Source organism: Cyphomyrmex costatus, unplaced genomic scaffold (assembly GCF_001594065.2).
Source record: "Cyphomyrmex costatus isolate MS0001 unplaced genomic scaffold, Ccosl1.0 scaffold685, whole genome shotgun sequence".
NCBI lineage: Eukaryota > Metazoa > Arthropoda > Insecta > Hymenoptera > Formicidae > Cyphomyrmex > Cyphomyrmex costatus.
The window spans coordinates 398,046-415,765 of record NW_017280250.1 but is presented as its reverse complement, the minus strand read 5'-3'; the positions used below and the strand labels follow the sequence as shown (position 1 = coordinate 415,765).

General features: G+C 41.3%; 1 protein-coding gene across 1 annotated transcript; it reads right to left on the bottom strand.

Moving 5' to 3' along the window:
* Positions 1 to 5,906: 5,906 nt before the first annotated feature.
* LOC108780130 (dentin sialophosphoprotein) lies at positions 5,907 to 9,568 on the bottom strand. Its single transcript, XM_018547723.1, has 3 exons — positions 9,369 to 9,568; positions 9,158 to 9,244; positions 5,907 to 8,684 (listed from the first exon to the last, which is right to left on the bottom strand). Exons 1-3 carry the CDS (start codon positions 9,472 to 9,474, stop codon positions 6,061 to 6,063), a joined length of 2,817 nt encoding a protein of 938 aa, XP_018403225.1. The 5' UTR covers positions 9,475 to 9,568; the 3' UTR covers positions 5,907 to 6,060.
* Positions 9,569 to 17,720: the final 8,152 nt, after the last annotated feature.

The window sequence follows — 17,720 nt, the reverse complement described above, 5'->3', positions numbered from 1 at the left end:
ATGGGGTTAACCATTATATATTGCCTTGAGATATTATAATAACTTTGACTCGGTGTTAATATCTTCTACATTCGATTGAATGCTGTCGTCGTTGCGCACGTTTTACAAACGTATTTATTATCATCTCTGTCGATTTTCTTCTATAGGAATAATAATGAGAAAGAGACGAGAGAGAAAGAGAGAGAGGGAGATTCGGTCGATTTGTGGTCAGTAATCGACAACGACTGAAGTAATGATTAGAGGTAGATGTTGCGATTAGGAGAAATGACAGTCCGCGCGGCACAACGGAAGCGATCTCGCTAGGAAAAATCGACTTTTACTGCCCTGTGCCTTGGGAGATTCTCGATGTTGCGGACATTCACCGTTGCTCATTCAATCAAAGTCAGGGGGCCGCGTGATCGAAACGTTCATCATCGAGCCTCGTCTCTGGGATTCGATTCGTGGACAATCAAATGTGCGTCACGAGCGACAATTAATATCCGTGAAATACTGAATGCTGTGTGTCGGGATTCGAACATATTACATTTCCTTTTCCGTTAACGAGAAAACGATATCGGAAAGCAGCGAAGAAACTGCGACGGCGCTCACCGTGTGACTACTTATCGATCGTTGCGTCTTCGAAAAATGAGTCACTGCTATATTAGGAAAGATCATTGAAAATGTATTATATGTATATGGATACATATGAATGTCGAAACGATTAAACGCGTGTAATTAAATCAAGCTTAATTAATTGAATCCAATGAATTTCACCTACGCTAATTAATTAACTGATTAATTAAACGACTACGAGAAACAAAAGTATAACATTTGCCCTTTTGTCGATCAAAGAGATTGAATGAAAGATTAATTATGTTATAGATGTAGCTGCTATAGATTTAGCGTTTTGCCTTAAAATAGATTTTAATGACACTCTCAAACAAAATTTTCTAATTAATTTGCTATTCTAGTTGTGTAATAATTGGAAATGTGATTGATATAATCAGAAACTCCTCGTTTATCCACATTTTCAATATGATATTTTTCTCAGCATGAATTATTAATATCTTGTATTATACTTTGATCTATCAACTATTAGTTGAGATAATTAAAAATTTACTTACAATAATCAGAATTCTGATTGGTATGATCAAAATGCATTTTATTCTTATTGGTACAATGAAAACGTTTTTCTCGCGATGTTCGATCGGTGAAACTGGTTTATTTCTCTCCTTCCCCCCTCTCTCACTCTCTCTCTTTCTTTCTGAAATCTGTTAGTTTTCTTAACCTCGTTACGTGATCGCCATAAAATTAAGTCGGCACTCGTGACTGCCAAGATTATATGTGTAAGTTTCACTTTGTGCGTACAACCCTATGACATCACGATTGAAAAAACACTCCGACGTGGAACCCCAAAGGAGTTGGCTTTCTACCAGAACACGATTAGGCTAAAACGTGCTCTACGATTATGTTACAACCACGTTTAACCGCCTCGCGTAACGCAAACATTTCGCGCTGACGATCTTTTCGTGTCCAAAACGTACAAATTTCGTCCTGCGCGGCGCAGGCGGCTATTTCGGCGCGCGTAAACCGCGAATCGACGTGTCAACGAAACGCCGAGCGATTCCCTCGACGAGATTCGCGCCGTGGTCTGCGGTTGACGTCGATTAATCACACGCGTACACGCACATCGGACTTCTCGATCGCATACGCTGACGTATGTGTGTGGGTGGCACGTCTGTGTGTACGTGTATGCATGTATGGTGCGCATGTTGCGAGCAACGACGCGGCGGTGACTTGCAGCTACGCCCGCCGCCTATCATATTAACGTGTAATTGAAAGATATCCGGCCGGAAAGCGGCGCCGTGATTTTTTGTGGTGTCACTACGGCCGGTTGCGCTCTGCGGCGAACGATCGCGGGGTGACTTGCACCCCAATCGAGGCGTGACCACTCGAGCGGAATCGTGTCGTCTCATGTCTGTGAGATCCAAGTGGGCGACACTCGTTATTTAGCTCTCTGTCCACCACCTGAGGGCATATCCTAGAGAGCTAGGGTTAAAACTTTGGGAACAGTTGTCATCTGCAGTGCTGGACATGCAATGCTTCGTATAAACTTGATGAGCAAACGTATTTGAAGTTCTCTTCCGGGTTACGTTCAAAACACTACCCGAACACCTTCGACTATCATTTCATCCTTGTCGTTCACCAAATGTTAAACAAGAATAAAATTATACTTAAAGACACTCGGGTAGTATTTTCGAACGCGCATCTGGAGATCGATTACGTATCTTGAAAACTGAGCAAACTCATCAAGTGTTGACCAATAAAATCATAAATATATATTTTAGTAAATTTGTTCATTGTATACATTTTCACCTCGTTTCAAGATAGTAATTGATCCTCTGGTAAAAAAGAAATTATTTTGTTATTATTAGATATATCATTATCATTACTGTTGCTCAAGAAAAAACTAGGAATATATGTAGAATACCTATCTATTAAATATTTGAATTTACTTACATGAAATCTAGAAGTATGATTTATATTTACCATGTCGATCTTTCAACGTCGAAATAATTATTATTCACATAGTTGTTGCAAGCCAAAACGAACAAGACTAACCGCATCGATGTATCATAAAGCCACACGTGTAAAAGACCGTGACATCGTAAACAAAGGCGCTCTTCGCGTTATTAATAATAACCGGCGATCTCGCTTCGGATGGAGGGTAGGCTGCTTGGCTTCTCGGCGTTTAAGTTGGCTTCGACTCGTGACGGGGCCGCCGTCATACGAAAACATTCCTCGTCGATTTACTTTCGGGAATCCATGCATAAACGTTGACGTATTTAAGGGAGGCTGTAAACCATCTATTTCGGTGTCTCGGATGCCGCGGATGGTCGCAGCGTCCCGGATTATAGCTCAATGTGTGAAACGGCGCTAACATTGTGGAATTTTCACTCACTTCCCGGGTGACCTTCCATTACCGGAAGCTTCGCGACATATTTATGAGGCGTTCCATTATTAGAATTGTAAACACGAATTTTCTAGGAGATCAAATTCTTCGTGTGAATAACATACATTTAATTATGAAGTCTTAACATAATTTAATCTTACCTCAACGCGTCCTCTTTCTTTATTAATATTTTTTTTTAATATTTTTCTTAATATTTACTTCGAATTATTTTGTTAATATTCTTTTCCTTCCTGTAGAAAAAAATGATTACTGACACAAGACGTTAATGATAATTAATGATATCAGTATAATGTTAGTTGATGCATAAGTTTCAAATCACTATATCAGGTCTGCGGCGAAATGCAAAAAATTCGTCACACTTAGACGCGATAAGGCTTGAGGCTAGTCAACGAGACCTTCGTTTCACATGCCGGTGATGTTCGTCCTCATCTTACAACGGCTGCCGGTTATATCAGAATTGCTATCGCTACCAGGAGGAGGCCTCGTCGCCGGGTAGATTTGCTGGTTGAACGGCGGTACGACAAGGAGTTATGATATCGGCGCCGATCGCCGTGCCAAGTGAAAACACGGTGGCGTGAGTAATATACAACCATAGGGCGATCTTTTATAGTGCAGGAGACCCCGAAGGGAATGATCCGCGGCTACGTCTCGCATAGATAGGATCGTTCTAACCTCGGCGGGAACGAGAGGAGAGGGTCAAGGAGGAGCGAACTCGGAGAGTAGTCAGCGGAATCTAGTCATAAATAAAAGCAACGTCTGCTACCAATGCCAATCCCGTCTTAACTTCGTCGTTGTTGCATTTTCTAACGAAAGTTTAATAGTTCTGATCTATCGAAGCAATTGATATATATACGAGATTACAAAATCCTCCATCAGAATTATTTAGAAATAATCAACTTGCGAATGCCGCGTCTATACTGTTAAAGAACATTTTCTTCTTGTCTTTCTGAGAAAAAGAGAAACAAGAATAGGATTTGAGAAGTTAGTTGAATGTGGAATTTACTGAAGAAATGATGCCAGGAATTAAATATGCTTTTAATGATTGTGTTAAACTTAATTTACAATGTGCTCTTTACTTTCTGTTTACCTTTCTACCTTTTGCCTTTTACTCTGTTTCTTCATTTCCTCATTGCTTGAGATAAAAAAGTTGACAAACTTCGAAAGAATGTGATAAGAAACGTAATAAGAAATACAGTAAAACGATTGGATAAAGGGAAAAAGGCAAGAGATAAGAAGCAAGAAACAGGAAGCAAAGAGTATATTTTGTAGATCAGGCTTTAGATGCCACGGATTTCTAGGATTAAAAATATAATTTGGTACGGTAAATCGCATAAAATTATCTCGAGGCAAGATTTGATCGTCTACCAGAGACTGACTCACAGCGATCTCTGAGAAAATGCACACGACTGCGGTCTCTGATCACCTCGACAAGGAGGCGGGACACTGAGCCGCACATCGGACTCTAACTCGACCGGCATCATTCAACGCTCATTATTCGTATTCCGTTAGACGCGAGCAACGTCCGCGGAAGAGCACGCGGAACGTCCGCAGGAGCAAATGACAGGAGGATCGGCGGGTCAGGAAAGTGGCACGGCACGGCATGGCACGGCACGGCACGACCAGCTGCTGTAACCGAGGCTAAACTACGTCCGCGTGTCTTCCACCAGCGTGAAGGTAATCAGGGCCACGGGGTCTGCCATTACCTGCGGGCATTATCGACGATGGTAGTAGCACAATATGGTAGCCGATGCTCCAATAATCGCGGCTTCGATGTGGCAGTACAGCCGGATTCGAATTTCTCCCCTGCTCACAATACAAAGAGGAGAGTCCACTCTCCCTCGTCGAAAGATACTGGACGCGTTGCGTACGAAGCGCCGATTAGACCGGCAGGACGCCTGCGATTTGAATGATCAGATAGAGGGTCGACGATTCGGAGATCTCGCCGGTGGTCAAATAACAGCCTCCGGGCCTTCGTGACCGGTAGGCACGCATATCCCGGCGCGGCGGGTCGATAGTTCGTCCGCTTGGCCAAGGAAGAAGCGCCGAGAGTCCATGCGGGATGCATGCCGGTGTACACGTAAGTACACGTGTCTGATTGAACGACCTAGCCGTTCTCCAACCTTATCCTCCTTCTCCTCCTCCTCCTCCTCCCCCTTCCTTCCTCCTACTGTTGGCCTCTCGACAGGTGCGTTGGCCGGGGATTAATGCCCGATCGTCTTGGGGATCAAAAAAGCTCTTAAGGCGAGCTAACCGCGCGCCGTATACGGTAATTTTGTGAATACGGCCCCGCGCGCTTGATTCCCTATCCGCTTTTAATCGTAAGTGCGAGAAGGCGAACGTGTTTATGGGAGTGGAGAATAATTTCAAGAGGCGGAGGGTCTGATCTGCACGTAAAGAAACCGTACCGGATGAAGCAATGGAAATTATTTATGCGAATCCGATTAAGTCAGAATTTAAATGATATTGAATTGTGAAATTTTATAATTTTACCATTAAATACAATATATTTTAAAAATGAGAAGATTTATTAAATCATTTATTTTATTGCGTTGATATTTTTGCCAATTTATGCATTCTTACGAAAATATTTTTATATCATAATTATTTGTTATTTATATAATAATGTAAAAAAAATTACAACGATCTAAACGACACATTTTTCTGTTTTGTTGTGTTTTTTAATAATTTGAAATTATCCTTGATAATTTATAATCTTGAATTATAATCCCCGTGTATTTAATTTATAATTGATAACTGTAATTTATGTGGGTATGTAAATTTTTCAAATTTTTTAGTATCTTTCCTCATTTACGTATACCAAAACAATAAATTTTACATTATATTCTCTTAAAAAGATCATCAAAGGGGGGGATATGAAAGAAATAAAAGATTGTAGTATAAACTTATTGAAAAAAATATGATTTATATTTACATTTCTATTTATTGCACTTAACGTTGAAAGCAAACGGAAATGGGGTGCGCAATCTAAGATTGAAGCTCGCGGAACCCTGGCTTGTTACGTCGCGGCAACGAGCCCGTCCTAATTAATCGAGAGAACTGAATTATGCAAAAGTGCACGCGCACCGGAACTTAAGTTCCGTCGCGAACTACTCATAACGCGCGCGGAACGGCGCGTTGTCGTCGCTTTGCGCCGCCTCGTTCATCTTCTCGTCGACGTCGAGCCGCGAAAAGGCCTCCGTCCATTGCAGCAGCCCTAGTACATCCGCCGCGTCGCCACGCAAGCAATCAGACACCACCCGCTGGTCCTGAGAGGACACGTGGAATCCGTTCGCCTGTCCCATCCTCTTTTTTGCGCCGCCATCGCCGCCACTTCCTGAAATCTCCATTACCGCATCATCGGCGTGAGAATCACGCGGCTCCCCAGCGGCGTTTGCGTACGCGTCATTAGCGTTTCTCAGGGTTGACTGCACGACGGTAGAAGAATCGGAAGAGCGAGACATTTCTCGCGTCCATGACTTATGAATGAGACTTCTGGAACGTGGCACGCGCCATTTTTCTAAGTGTTCCCTGCTGTAAGGGTAAGGATCGCCGGGTAATCGTACATAATCGCCATCGAGGATGCCTTTCTTCAGATCATCGTCTGCGTCTTTCACGTTTGAGTCAAAGGTAGAACTATTGTTGTTTGAGTCTTCGTTGGTCGATTTGATCGCGTCCGACTTGACTGATTCGCTATTAGTTGATTGATTGTTGAACTCGACGTACGTAGCGTTTTTATCTTCGTACTTAACGTGTGACTTTTCGTAGCGTTCCGTTTCTTCCTGTGCTTCCTCATCTCTATAACGAGATTTATCTTCTTGCGTAAACTCAGAAGACACGATAGAATCTGAGAGATGAGCATTCTTTTTACGACTTCGCAGTTGATTTATAGAAATCTCCATTTCCTTGTCCGCGATCATGTCTAGCGTCTCTGCAAGATCAGCTTGCTCCTGATCGCTACTTGAAAGTTTTTGAGATTCTATAGATAAAGAAGATCGGTTGCTGTTTGGCGTATCATTCGAATCGGTTGGATCGTTAGAGTTTTTCTCATTTTGGCTCACCGATTCCTTTTGCATGGAATCTTCAGGATTCGTAGAGAAGGCCGAGATGAGTCCTGGATATTTTGTCCGTATATTTTTACTGAAAGGAGCAGAATTACTTAAAAGTGGTTCAACGTATCGCTGGGTGATATTATTCCTATGTATATAACGAATCTGCGTGCTTATAGTGTGCAGTTTCTTGCCGGTAAAGTGACCGTCCGGTCTTTGCGAAGATCCAACTTGTTTAATCTCTACGGCTTTTGGAGATGCGTATCCAGAATTCGGTTGCTCTTTATCTTTTAAATCGTCCTCAGTGGATCTTACAATTCGTACGTCCAACTTCGGCTGTGGCGCTTCCGGACGGATGGATACCAGATTCTCTAGGTTCTCCTCGTCAGATGATAAATAATTCTCTTTGACTTCCGGAGCTGATCTCGCCCCGAGATTCTGCCAGGCCTTGATCTCGGTGTCTAAATCCGCTCCTTCCGGAACGTTGTATTCTTTATCGACGATTATCGTCTCCTTCAATATGTTCGGCGATGTTCTCATGATTTTTCGAAGCTCTTTTGAATTCATATACGAGCTCGTATCATCGCTATCATTTTGCACCTCAATAACATCGTCACTCGAGTCGGTCTGACGCGACGGAGTTGAGAGATAGTCCGCGGTTGTACCTTTCAGGCTCGACTTCTTCGCCGAATCGTTTGGCATTGGAACAGCATCGGTCTTTGCTCCAGCATCGGTCGTGATATCGCCACTCTCAAAGTTCGAAGAGGCGTTTCGAGACTTCTCCGTGTCTCGCTCGGAACTCGCAGTCGCTGGCGAAGCGATATCCGGCTTCGGTTGTATCAAGTTCACTCCCCAAAGTTGCTTCGTGACGTATTGCTGACCCTTTTCGGCGAACTTATCGTTATCGCTCGCCGCCTCGGCGGCCGGTTGTTCCTCGGCGAGTTTCACGCCCCACTCGTAACGAAACGTTGCGTCGGGGTCATTCCTCGGGTTATCGTCCGCCACCATCTCCGCTCGGTTCTCGCTACTATCGACGGATTCGCCGTCCGTACGTATTACTGGCTTCTTCTTCTCCTTCTTGTCCTTCTTCTCGTCCTTCTTCTCATGCTTTTCGGGCGCGTTAGGCTCTTTGATGGGTGGCTTTGTGTTCCTAGGAGCGAAACCCACGAGCGCGCGCGATGGCATGCCGATGTATCTATTCGGGGCGCACAATCCCATCAGCGGCTGTTTTGTCCGCTGCGGTGGCAGGCGATAACAGTGTCTCGGGCTCATGTAACAACGATAATGTGAGGTCACATCGAGATCGTCTCTTGCCGCAAATTCGATCGCGCCGCAGTTTCTCTCGGATCGATACATCTTGCCAGGATCGCGCCATGAAGAGTCGGGTTCTATCCCGCGTTCGAAAGTTTTTTCAGCCGCAAAACGATTCGACTGCGACGTAGTGTAGATTGCCGACTGTTGAATCGTGTACGCACGTCCACCGTTCTCCGCGTCACGCTTCTCAGCACGGATGTTCCCATACTTGAACTTCGTCGTCGACCGCGCCGTGCAAAAGTTAGCCAGTTTTTGATTAACGATGTCGACCTTGTCTGAAGAATCCGCCGGCCGCTTTTCTGATCGATTGAATGTTGTTGCCGTTGCTGCACGATCAACGATCGCGGTGTCAGTCTTGCGGCTTTTATCCTCTGCAACATAATATTTCTTCCACTTACATCATCAGATATTACGTGATAAAATTTAAAGACTGTATTATAACCTTTTAAAAGTAAATTATGCTGTACACCTTTTAAAATCTACTCTAATTATAATATTAATTTTATACGTGCGTTAATAAATCATTTTTCTATTGAAAATATGAAATACAAATTTATTAAATATATTATACGCAATGTAAGTAATATAACATAATAAAATATAACATTAAATATAACATTGTCATAAGATAAAGGAAAATTTTTGTTGTAAATTAGGTAGATTATTTTTTTTATAATTAATCATTGTAATTATAATATCATTTTAATAAATTAATAGTTAGTGAGAAACACGCGTGTAACATCATGAATTGTACAATTTAATTTTTGCATATTATATAACATTATGTAATAATAAATGGCAAACATAACCTTTGTCCCAAAATGACATCAGCATTACGGCTTACTTGCGGATTTATTAAAGATGTCCTTCAGCCAAGTGAAGAATCCATCTCGTCCACTAATAGTCTTCTCGTTAAAATGCAAGGCGGATGCTACGTAAACAAAAAATTTGTATTATAAATTCCATTTGTAATTTGAAGGATCAAATGTATGGTATTTCACATCATGTATTTATAATAGTGACACGTGATTGCACTGACATTTAGGGTGACTGACCGGCAAATAAATTCCTTCGGGATCTAAAGTTAAGCAACCCTCGTACAGTTAGGTCACATTGTCGCCGTAGCATCGCACCCCTCGAATATGAAGAATACACGTACATAGTTTGATATATATTATACTAGATGAATTTTGATGATAAATTTTCCTGGATCTGTTTGATCCACGATTACCAAAGGATCTTATTGACAAGCTTGTCAAATAGTCTTCCACCGAAACCGAGCTAGAACGATCTACCTCTCTTGCCTGTATTCTCGTCTGAGTTGTCGTATTTTGTTTATCGTTGAATAGAAATGCGAGTGGAGGCAATATTGCGTTCACTCATCATTGCTAATACTAAGTTTTATTTTTCATAAAGTTAATTACAAAAATTATTTTATTTTTTGAAGAAAAAAACTTTTTTCTGAACAAGTTTAAAATATCATAATTTAAATTGAAATTATTACTATTATGTTTAAGCTAAATTTACGCTTAATAAATTACAAATGCTGTAATTAATAACATATTAATAAAACTATTAATTAATTAAATAGATTTTAAATTGATATTAATTAAATATTATTAATTATTCTTATATCTATGTATTATTTTTTTCTTTTTATACATTTTTATTTTTGTTGTCAATGTTATATTACAATTTATTTATATCAAGCATGAATTACAACTCGGCTTATAGTAAAAAATATATTGACTCGTGTTAAGTCATAATTATTCTTAATAACTCTATAGAGGTGAGTTAACCCAACAAAAGCGTGAACTAGACCTCGGTTAATCATTGGCAAAACTTTCCTTCCCATGAGACACAAGACCCTCCGGCGCCGTTAATGGCATAATGGATCAAAGATGAGTAGAAAGATCGCCTACGCGTACTATTCGATGTCACGCAGTCATGAAGAAAGCGCGTCGTCTATTTTTACATTTATTTATTATTAGCTATTAAATTTAACACATCTCTTTTTAATTTAACTCGCCGTCAAAAATGTAGAGATATTAACATAAAAATTAGATGACTAATATTTAAAACTTCTCGCGAACAAATAGTTTCGATCGAAAATGGAATAAAGGAATGTGCAAAAATGTTACGGATAAAGGATCGAGGTTGGCTCACGTTGTCGCGTGAGAATAGCCCCATGGCCATTCGGGCCACGTACCTTGATAACCGTTAATAAAAGCTTAAAGGACATTATCGTAAGCATTCCTCGGGACATTAAAAAGCGCACGTGCCCTTAACGGTAGGCCGTAGATGCAATTTTAAACAGCCATTTCCGACCCTCACTACCAATCGTCCTGGCTGACACATGTCCCCGATGCTGTTACATGAAACCAAGGGTTCCGCCGGACTGAATACCAATCGTCCTCCACAATGCAAGCAGAGCAAGGGCTGTAAAGATGAAGGGTAAACGTTTCGTGTATTATCTTTATTAATGTAACTGATACATTTTGGTTATGACTTGATTACTATCAATACTATACACAAGCGGTTATTACTGACCATTTCTATTCTTTACATTAACATAATATTTGTATAAGAAAATAAGATTCGAAAGTGCTTGACTTTTCAATAATTATGTTCTTTGTATTAACGAAATATTTAGAATTTTTTGCATCTCTTTCTTTATTTCCATAGTAATTTATTCTCATGCTTTACATTACTATAAATTTAATTTATTAACATATATACTTTATAGATAAAATCCTTTTCATTGCTTTACATACTTCTCTTGTGTCCTAAAATAACAATATTTATTTTCTACGAACGAAATTAAGGCACGTTATAGCCGAAAAGGGGACGTGATCGAGGCGCGGCGGCACATCAGCCATAAATTCGTAGGTCCCCAGCGCCAAATAGCAAGTGTCGCACCGCAATGCCAATTGTATAAATTGGCTATGACAAACTTATCGTTTTATACGTGTGCGACTGGAAAGATTTTGTCCGGTCGGAAGTGTAGGCGATAGGACAGCACTTCTCCTGGCGTAGGAATTTGGTACAGGTGCGTTTTGGGTCCCGCATGGTCGTTTGAGACATCGTTCCCTGGGGGGACTCGTACGAGAACGTGATGTTCCACCTTCGGCCGCTCACGTACACGGGGCACGCCATTGGGTTTTGTCGTGCGATTCGTCGCGTACGACGTCTTGCCCGCCGCCGCTCGTAAATCCCGATTCTGCCGGAGACGAATGCTGTTAGGGATTGCCAGAGAATGGTCTGGACGATGAGATAGGACGATACATATTTTTTCTACATCCCCACAGAAGCTTTACTTATGCGCTTCTAGAATGATTTCATATTTCAGTCAAATTATTACGTTACAATTATACTTGACAAAATTTCACTCTTTTAATATTAAATTAATCTAATAGAATATTTTTATAATATTTTTTTGCGCCAATCTCAAATCTGTTTGCAAATTTATGAGGAAAATAAGGTTTTCGAGTAACAAGCATTTAAAATAGAATAAGAATCAACTAAAATTATTCATTTAATAAAATTTGTTGATCATTTATTATTGTATGGATTACATAATTCTGAACAAGATACTTTTATATGATATAGAAAAAATAGTAATAGCAGTATTATTGATTTATTTATTTAAATTGATAATTTTCAATAATGTGCTACATTATATCTTTTTTTATCTTTAATAAATATAATCCCAATGGAATGATTAAAAATGACGAAGAATTACAATTAAATTCATTTTAATGCATATTTAATTACGCTTCCAATTTATGCTGACATCGTAATGCCTGCGGATTTATTTCTACCCCAAGATGCATTCACAGAATCATTTTCGGCGTTCGGAGACCAGAATCACGGCGATTAATTTCAGGTCTGTCGTCGACAATCGTTTACGTTCGAAAACGATTTACACCGGGCGTTTACCCGCGCTAAGAGCTTAAAGCGCGTCGAGCAGGCAGGGTGAGTTTACATTCAGGGGGCGACGCGTGGGGTTGAAACCGCTCGTTTATCAGTAACCGACTCTAGTGAAAGCGACACCGAGGCACTACGCCGCACGAATAACAATCCCCCTACCTCGTGTCGAGGCGACGTGAAAAGTATTGCCGGAGCGACGTCACCTCGCGGCGAACATCGCCAACGGACGTTATTTATCCGACCCACGCGGCGCTCTCTTTTTTTTTTATTTCCAATTCACTTAGCCGCCAACGAGGAATTTCCTGGACTTGAAAAAAACCACGGGTCCGCACGTCGAAGGAACCGCTCCGCAGAATCGCAAACGCGTCTCTTCGCCCCTGGAGAAACGTCAATTTTGATTTCCGTCGATTTTCCAGAAGCACGATTGCGTTTGAATATTTCAAGAAGAGGTACCCTTATAGTATAGTAGCGAATGTCTAAGAGATCACATTATATATAATACCTAAAATACAATGTTATAACGTCAAACGTAACACTTACTAAAAATCGATGCCGATTATTATTCATTTCATCTGGATCATATATGCTGAAATTAATCATTGTGCATTGTTGGGCTTAGAGTTAATCTCGTGTGACCGATAACCGGTGTCCGCCAGCGTATCATTCACCCTGTCGACGAGTAAAATTGAGTTCGACGACTAGCTGCACGAATCTCATCTGGCGGGCATCGAATTCAAACCGAAACGGGGCATCTTCTTGTCGACCTATTTTGCAAGTGTCGTCGGTACGCTGGGCTAATTTGTCAGTTGTCAAGTTAGCGTCCTCCCCCGGGGATTTCCCTACCAGAGCCGAGCCCCGGCCCCGTCGGGGCCGTAATCAACCGGTGAATATCTAAACTGCAGCCTCCGAACTCGTCCCTTCCCTCCTTACTCCGCTCATTTATAAAGAAGAAGCTACCTCGAGACAGGAAGCGCGATTGATTCGTCCCCCACCCCAATCTCACCCCGAACCTTCTCAATGCTTCTACCATTTTTATTTATACACTGGCAAAAGCCCGCTTGTTGGCTCAGGTGTTGAAACTCTAATTCGGCAGCAGGTTGTAAATATTCGTAATTTCAATAAGAGGAAAAGATTTAATTAAATAATTGAACATAAAATTAAATTAATCGTCGTGTTTATGAGAGAGAGAGAGAAAGAAAGTTTATTAATACTATTTCTTGAAATAAAAGTAATCTACAACTAAGAGAGAAGATGCTGAAAAACATTATCACTTAGTAGAAAACCCGCTTCTTTTTTTTTTTAATATTTCAAACATAAAACCAGTGGTGAAAGAGCGCGGCTAAGAGAAGCAGGCCTAAAGTTAAACTTCTCAGTAAACGGGAAGAACGCACACAGGGACAATGCCCTCCATCCTTTTTCGTGAAAGCTGAAAAAGCGGAAGCAGAGAAGATATCTCTCGAAAAGTGGCAGTACCCGTGCACATGGCAGGTGGATTTTCTCCGTTGTCACAAGAGCGGCTCAGTGCGAGCGTGCCACTTTCCTCGTAGCGGATTTCGGAGGCTTTGTAGTTCATCCATTTTCAGACTTGAACCCTTCTCTCTGTCTCTCTCTCTCTCTCTCTCTCTGTGCGTTATTTAAATAAACAAGCAGGACGCGGCGGGGGAGATTGGCTGCTGCTTATACGCCGTCTCTACCTTCTCTGTTTCTCTATAATAAATGCTCTTCTCGACTCTCCCTCCACTTTCTCATTTCCTCTCTCTCGGCCACATCTAATTCTCTTTCTTCCTCTCACCGTCGCTTTCGCACACTCCAGCGCGCTCTCGAAACGTTACAGTGACGAACAATTATCCCTACCACGCGAAGGCGCGGCGCGGCGTGAAAGCCGGTAGAAGTGACAGGCAAGGGGGTGCCGGCAGCGGGAGGAGACCCCTGCACCTTGTAATGAATTTTAAATTGGCCCGCATTCATAATGTAGCCCCGTTGACAGTCAGGATGAACCGGAGATGACAAAGTAAAACGGCCGGGTTAATATTTCCGGGCGCGTGCGCCGCGAATTACCTTCCTACAACGACGACGACAATGAGGATGACGACGACGATAGTCGACAAGGTCGAGTGCCGTGAGCGGATAGAAGCGCGAGATAAAACGACGGGCGAAATTGTTTCGATACATAATACTATCTGCCGCGTGTGATCGGCGGAATAACAGCGATTTCCCGGTACCTGCAGCCGCTCCGCGGGTTCGCAGACCGATCGTAGATCAGTAATTAGCCGCTCCGTACGATACGTACGTACAAAGTTACGAGATGCGAGATCGGACCGGCGCGGCGCGGCGACCGGCCTCGTCCAAGCGTAACGCGTTGTCGCACGCTTTCATCGCGGGGTACAGTAATTAGCGATTTTTGCATAAAGTACCGATACCATCGGCATCGGCCCTGTCGTCTGTGGTTATAATCTCGGTCCCCGGCCGGCCGGCCGGACCCTAAAAGCCCGCGGAATATTTATTATCGCCCGTCGCGATCGCATCTCTCCGTTCGGCTCACCGCCGCGACGTTTCCCCGTTACGCATTTTTTTCCGCGACCGTAAATTATAACATATCAGACGGGATCGAGTCAAATTGCCGTCCTTATGGTGAATTTACGAGGAAATAATCGCACGCATTTACGGAGGTAATAATAACAATTTTCGTCGCAATAAAGGGTACGCCTGTTTACGCATATAATCTCGAGTTCAACGAACAGCGCTGCCAAAGTTGCGACACGCATTCCAAGACCTAAAAAGAAATTTATCTATCGACAGATATTTAATTTATTAATACGCATGAAAGAAATTTATAAAATAAATAGAAGTGTAAAATGTAAGTTCTATAAAGCTAATATATATTAAGTATTTACATATTAATAAAACAATTTTAAATGAAAATTTTCTCATTTTAACTTAAATATTTTTTTTAATATGTACACTATAGTCTTAGTAAAATAATTTTTGGTTCTAAGTCAAACTTTCATCGCCGAAACTTTTGTATTACTTTCAAATACGCAGTACAGAAAAACTTTAATTTTTTCATAATTTCTCATTTTAAGAGATATACGTAATACAAATAATTTTGGATCAACAATAGAACATTTGAATTGGCGATTAGAATAAAATCACCTATATATTATATTACTCGCGTATATATTAAACTATAATGGAGTTGAAATTTAATTATATCAATCCATATAAACGTATGAATGCATATGCAGCTTGTTTTCTTTCATTTTATACAAAAGTCATTTAATTAATACTGCGAAACGTAGTTGCCCAACCGCTGCGGTTGTATCGAAGGCTTCAGTTTGACGTGCATAAACCACCGTGCAATTCGTAGTGTAGCTACGAAGGGTCTTGCAAGTGCCGTCCTGGGAACTCCGTGCGAGTCGTTGCACATGCAACTAGCAAGATCCCGCGAGACGAATCAGCCGAATTGCAGCGGAGAGGGCGAATTCTCCTGAATTCTGGACGAACTGCTCCGTTTATTGTTCACCGACCTGTGGCGTACACGGACAGCGGAATGAGAGGACAGGTAGCCTTGGTTGTTCGAGGCATTTGTAAACGGAAATAGACATGCTACGCCATGTGGGCAACGTCGCACAACTCGCGTTGATAAACAGCACTCGATCCATGGTTCGAAAAACCTCGTTATCTGCCACTTCTTTGATCTCTCTGGCGACTATGAGATGCCCTTTGCCGTCGCTAAAATCGTCTGTCTCTTGATCAAAGGTGCTCGCGAAGGTCCTTCAGATAATCCCCTACATCTGAATCGTCGTCTATTTTTGCGCTCGTCGTAGATACTGATAGCGTTGGTCAATTGACCCGCATCTTCCGCGACTGCTCTTTAAAAGACCACGAACTGTAATTAAGATAAATCATCTATATTTAACTGTATATACTTTCAACTGCATTAACTTTCTGTTTTAAATACAAATATTTACCTATCATTATATTTTACATTCTTCATTTTTCTTGGTATTACACGAATGCTCATATTTTCAACAGTTAAGTGTAAGCAATGTAATGTGCTACTCGAGGGGAGGAATGCTTCTGGAGAAATACGCGTGTACAGTAGTGCCGAAACGTCTCGAAGGCAGACGATCGAACTTTCCTCGACGTCTCTCGGTGTCGGCTGCATCTATCCCAAGGGGGATCGGCGCGGTACGAGGGGATGCTGTTAACTCGGGCGGGTTTCCTTGCGAGTTCCCTTCTGGTATCTGCAGGTGTATGTTGAGCCAGTGATACTACCGGAAGGCACTTTGAGCCCCGGGCCACACTGAGTCTGTAAGTTAGCCGCGTACAATTACCATACATCTCCGCGGCCGTAACTCCCAGTGCCGTTACAGCACTCGGACGAGAGCTATGGACGGATATCCCAACTTGCGAGACCGAGCGGCGTCTCGGGAAACATCTGTACGGTCAAATTGAAACTGGCGAACGGGCGCGATGAATATTGTCGGAATGCATCGTCGATTCGCTACAAAACCGTTGACTCGACAAACTGCAGCTGATCGAAAGGTTATCCTTCGGAATAAAATACATATTATATTTATGTATGTATATATATCGCTTTCTTACTTCAAAAGTGGTGCAACTTAGAAAATGTAATTTTCGAACTATTATCGTAAAATTAGATCAACGTTATCAATCATCAAAGGTAAAATAACCAAACTTCTCACATAAAAAATAACTAAATTTCATAAAAATGACGAATTGTGAAAACACAATTCAAAAATGGTTTTACACTCAAAAATGGTTTTTTCAGAGTCGTAAAACAAAAATGACAAAAATAATATTTAAAGAATTTATTCTTCTTGCAGATATTCTTTGGTTAACAACTAATTTTCAATCAAATTAAAAAAAATATGTTTATTTATCAAATGTAATTGATGAAATGCACTTTGACAAAGATTTCGCATATAGAATGTAGATAAATAATCGACTTGTCTTTAACATCTGTGAGTACATTTTTTGAGCAACAAATGAAAATTACGATCGCGTTTAAGATTGCACAACAGTTTCGCGTGACTCGAAAAATAATTGACAGTAGGAAAACGGTTTCGTAAAAAAACAACCTTGGACGTACACCACGGTTATTATTTGGCTAGAAAGTTGCCATGTAAGGCGATCCTTGTAAATACCAGGTGTCGCGAAAAAAATATCAGATTTTTCAGTTTCAAGCCGGTTTAATTGCGCGTTAGTTCGATGAATCATGGCCGTTCCAAGACCAGCGTCTAATCGCGCTGGGAACGGTCGCGATCTGCTTGTTTGCTTTCTACGTGCGATCGATAATTCATCGAGATATAGACCAACACTTACCCCTTTTGCTATCAGTTATGTAATTATCAGTAAACATGCATCGAAATATCCTTGGATTACTGAAATATTTAATTGTATATATAATCACTATTATTTCAAATAGCGATAGAAGAAATATTTATTTTTCT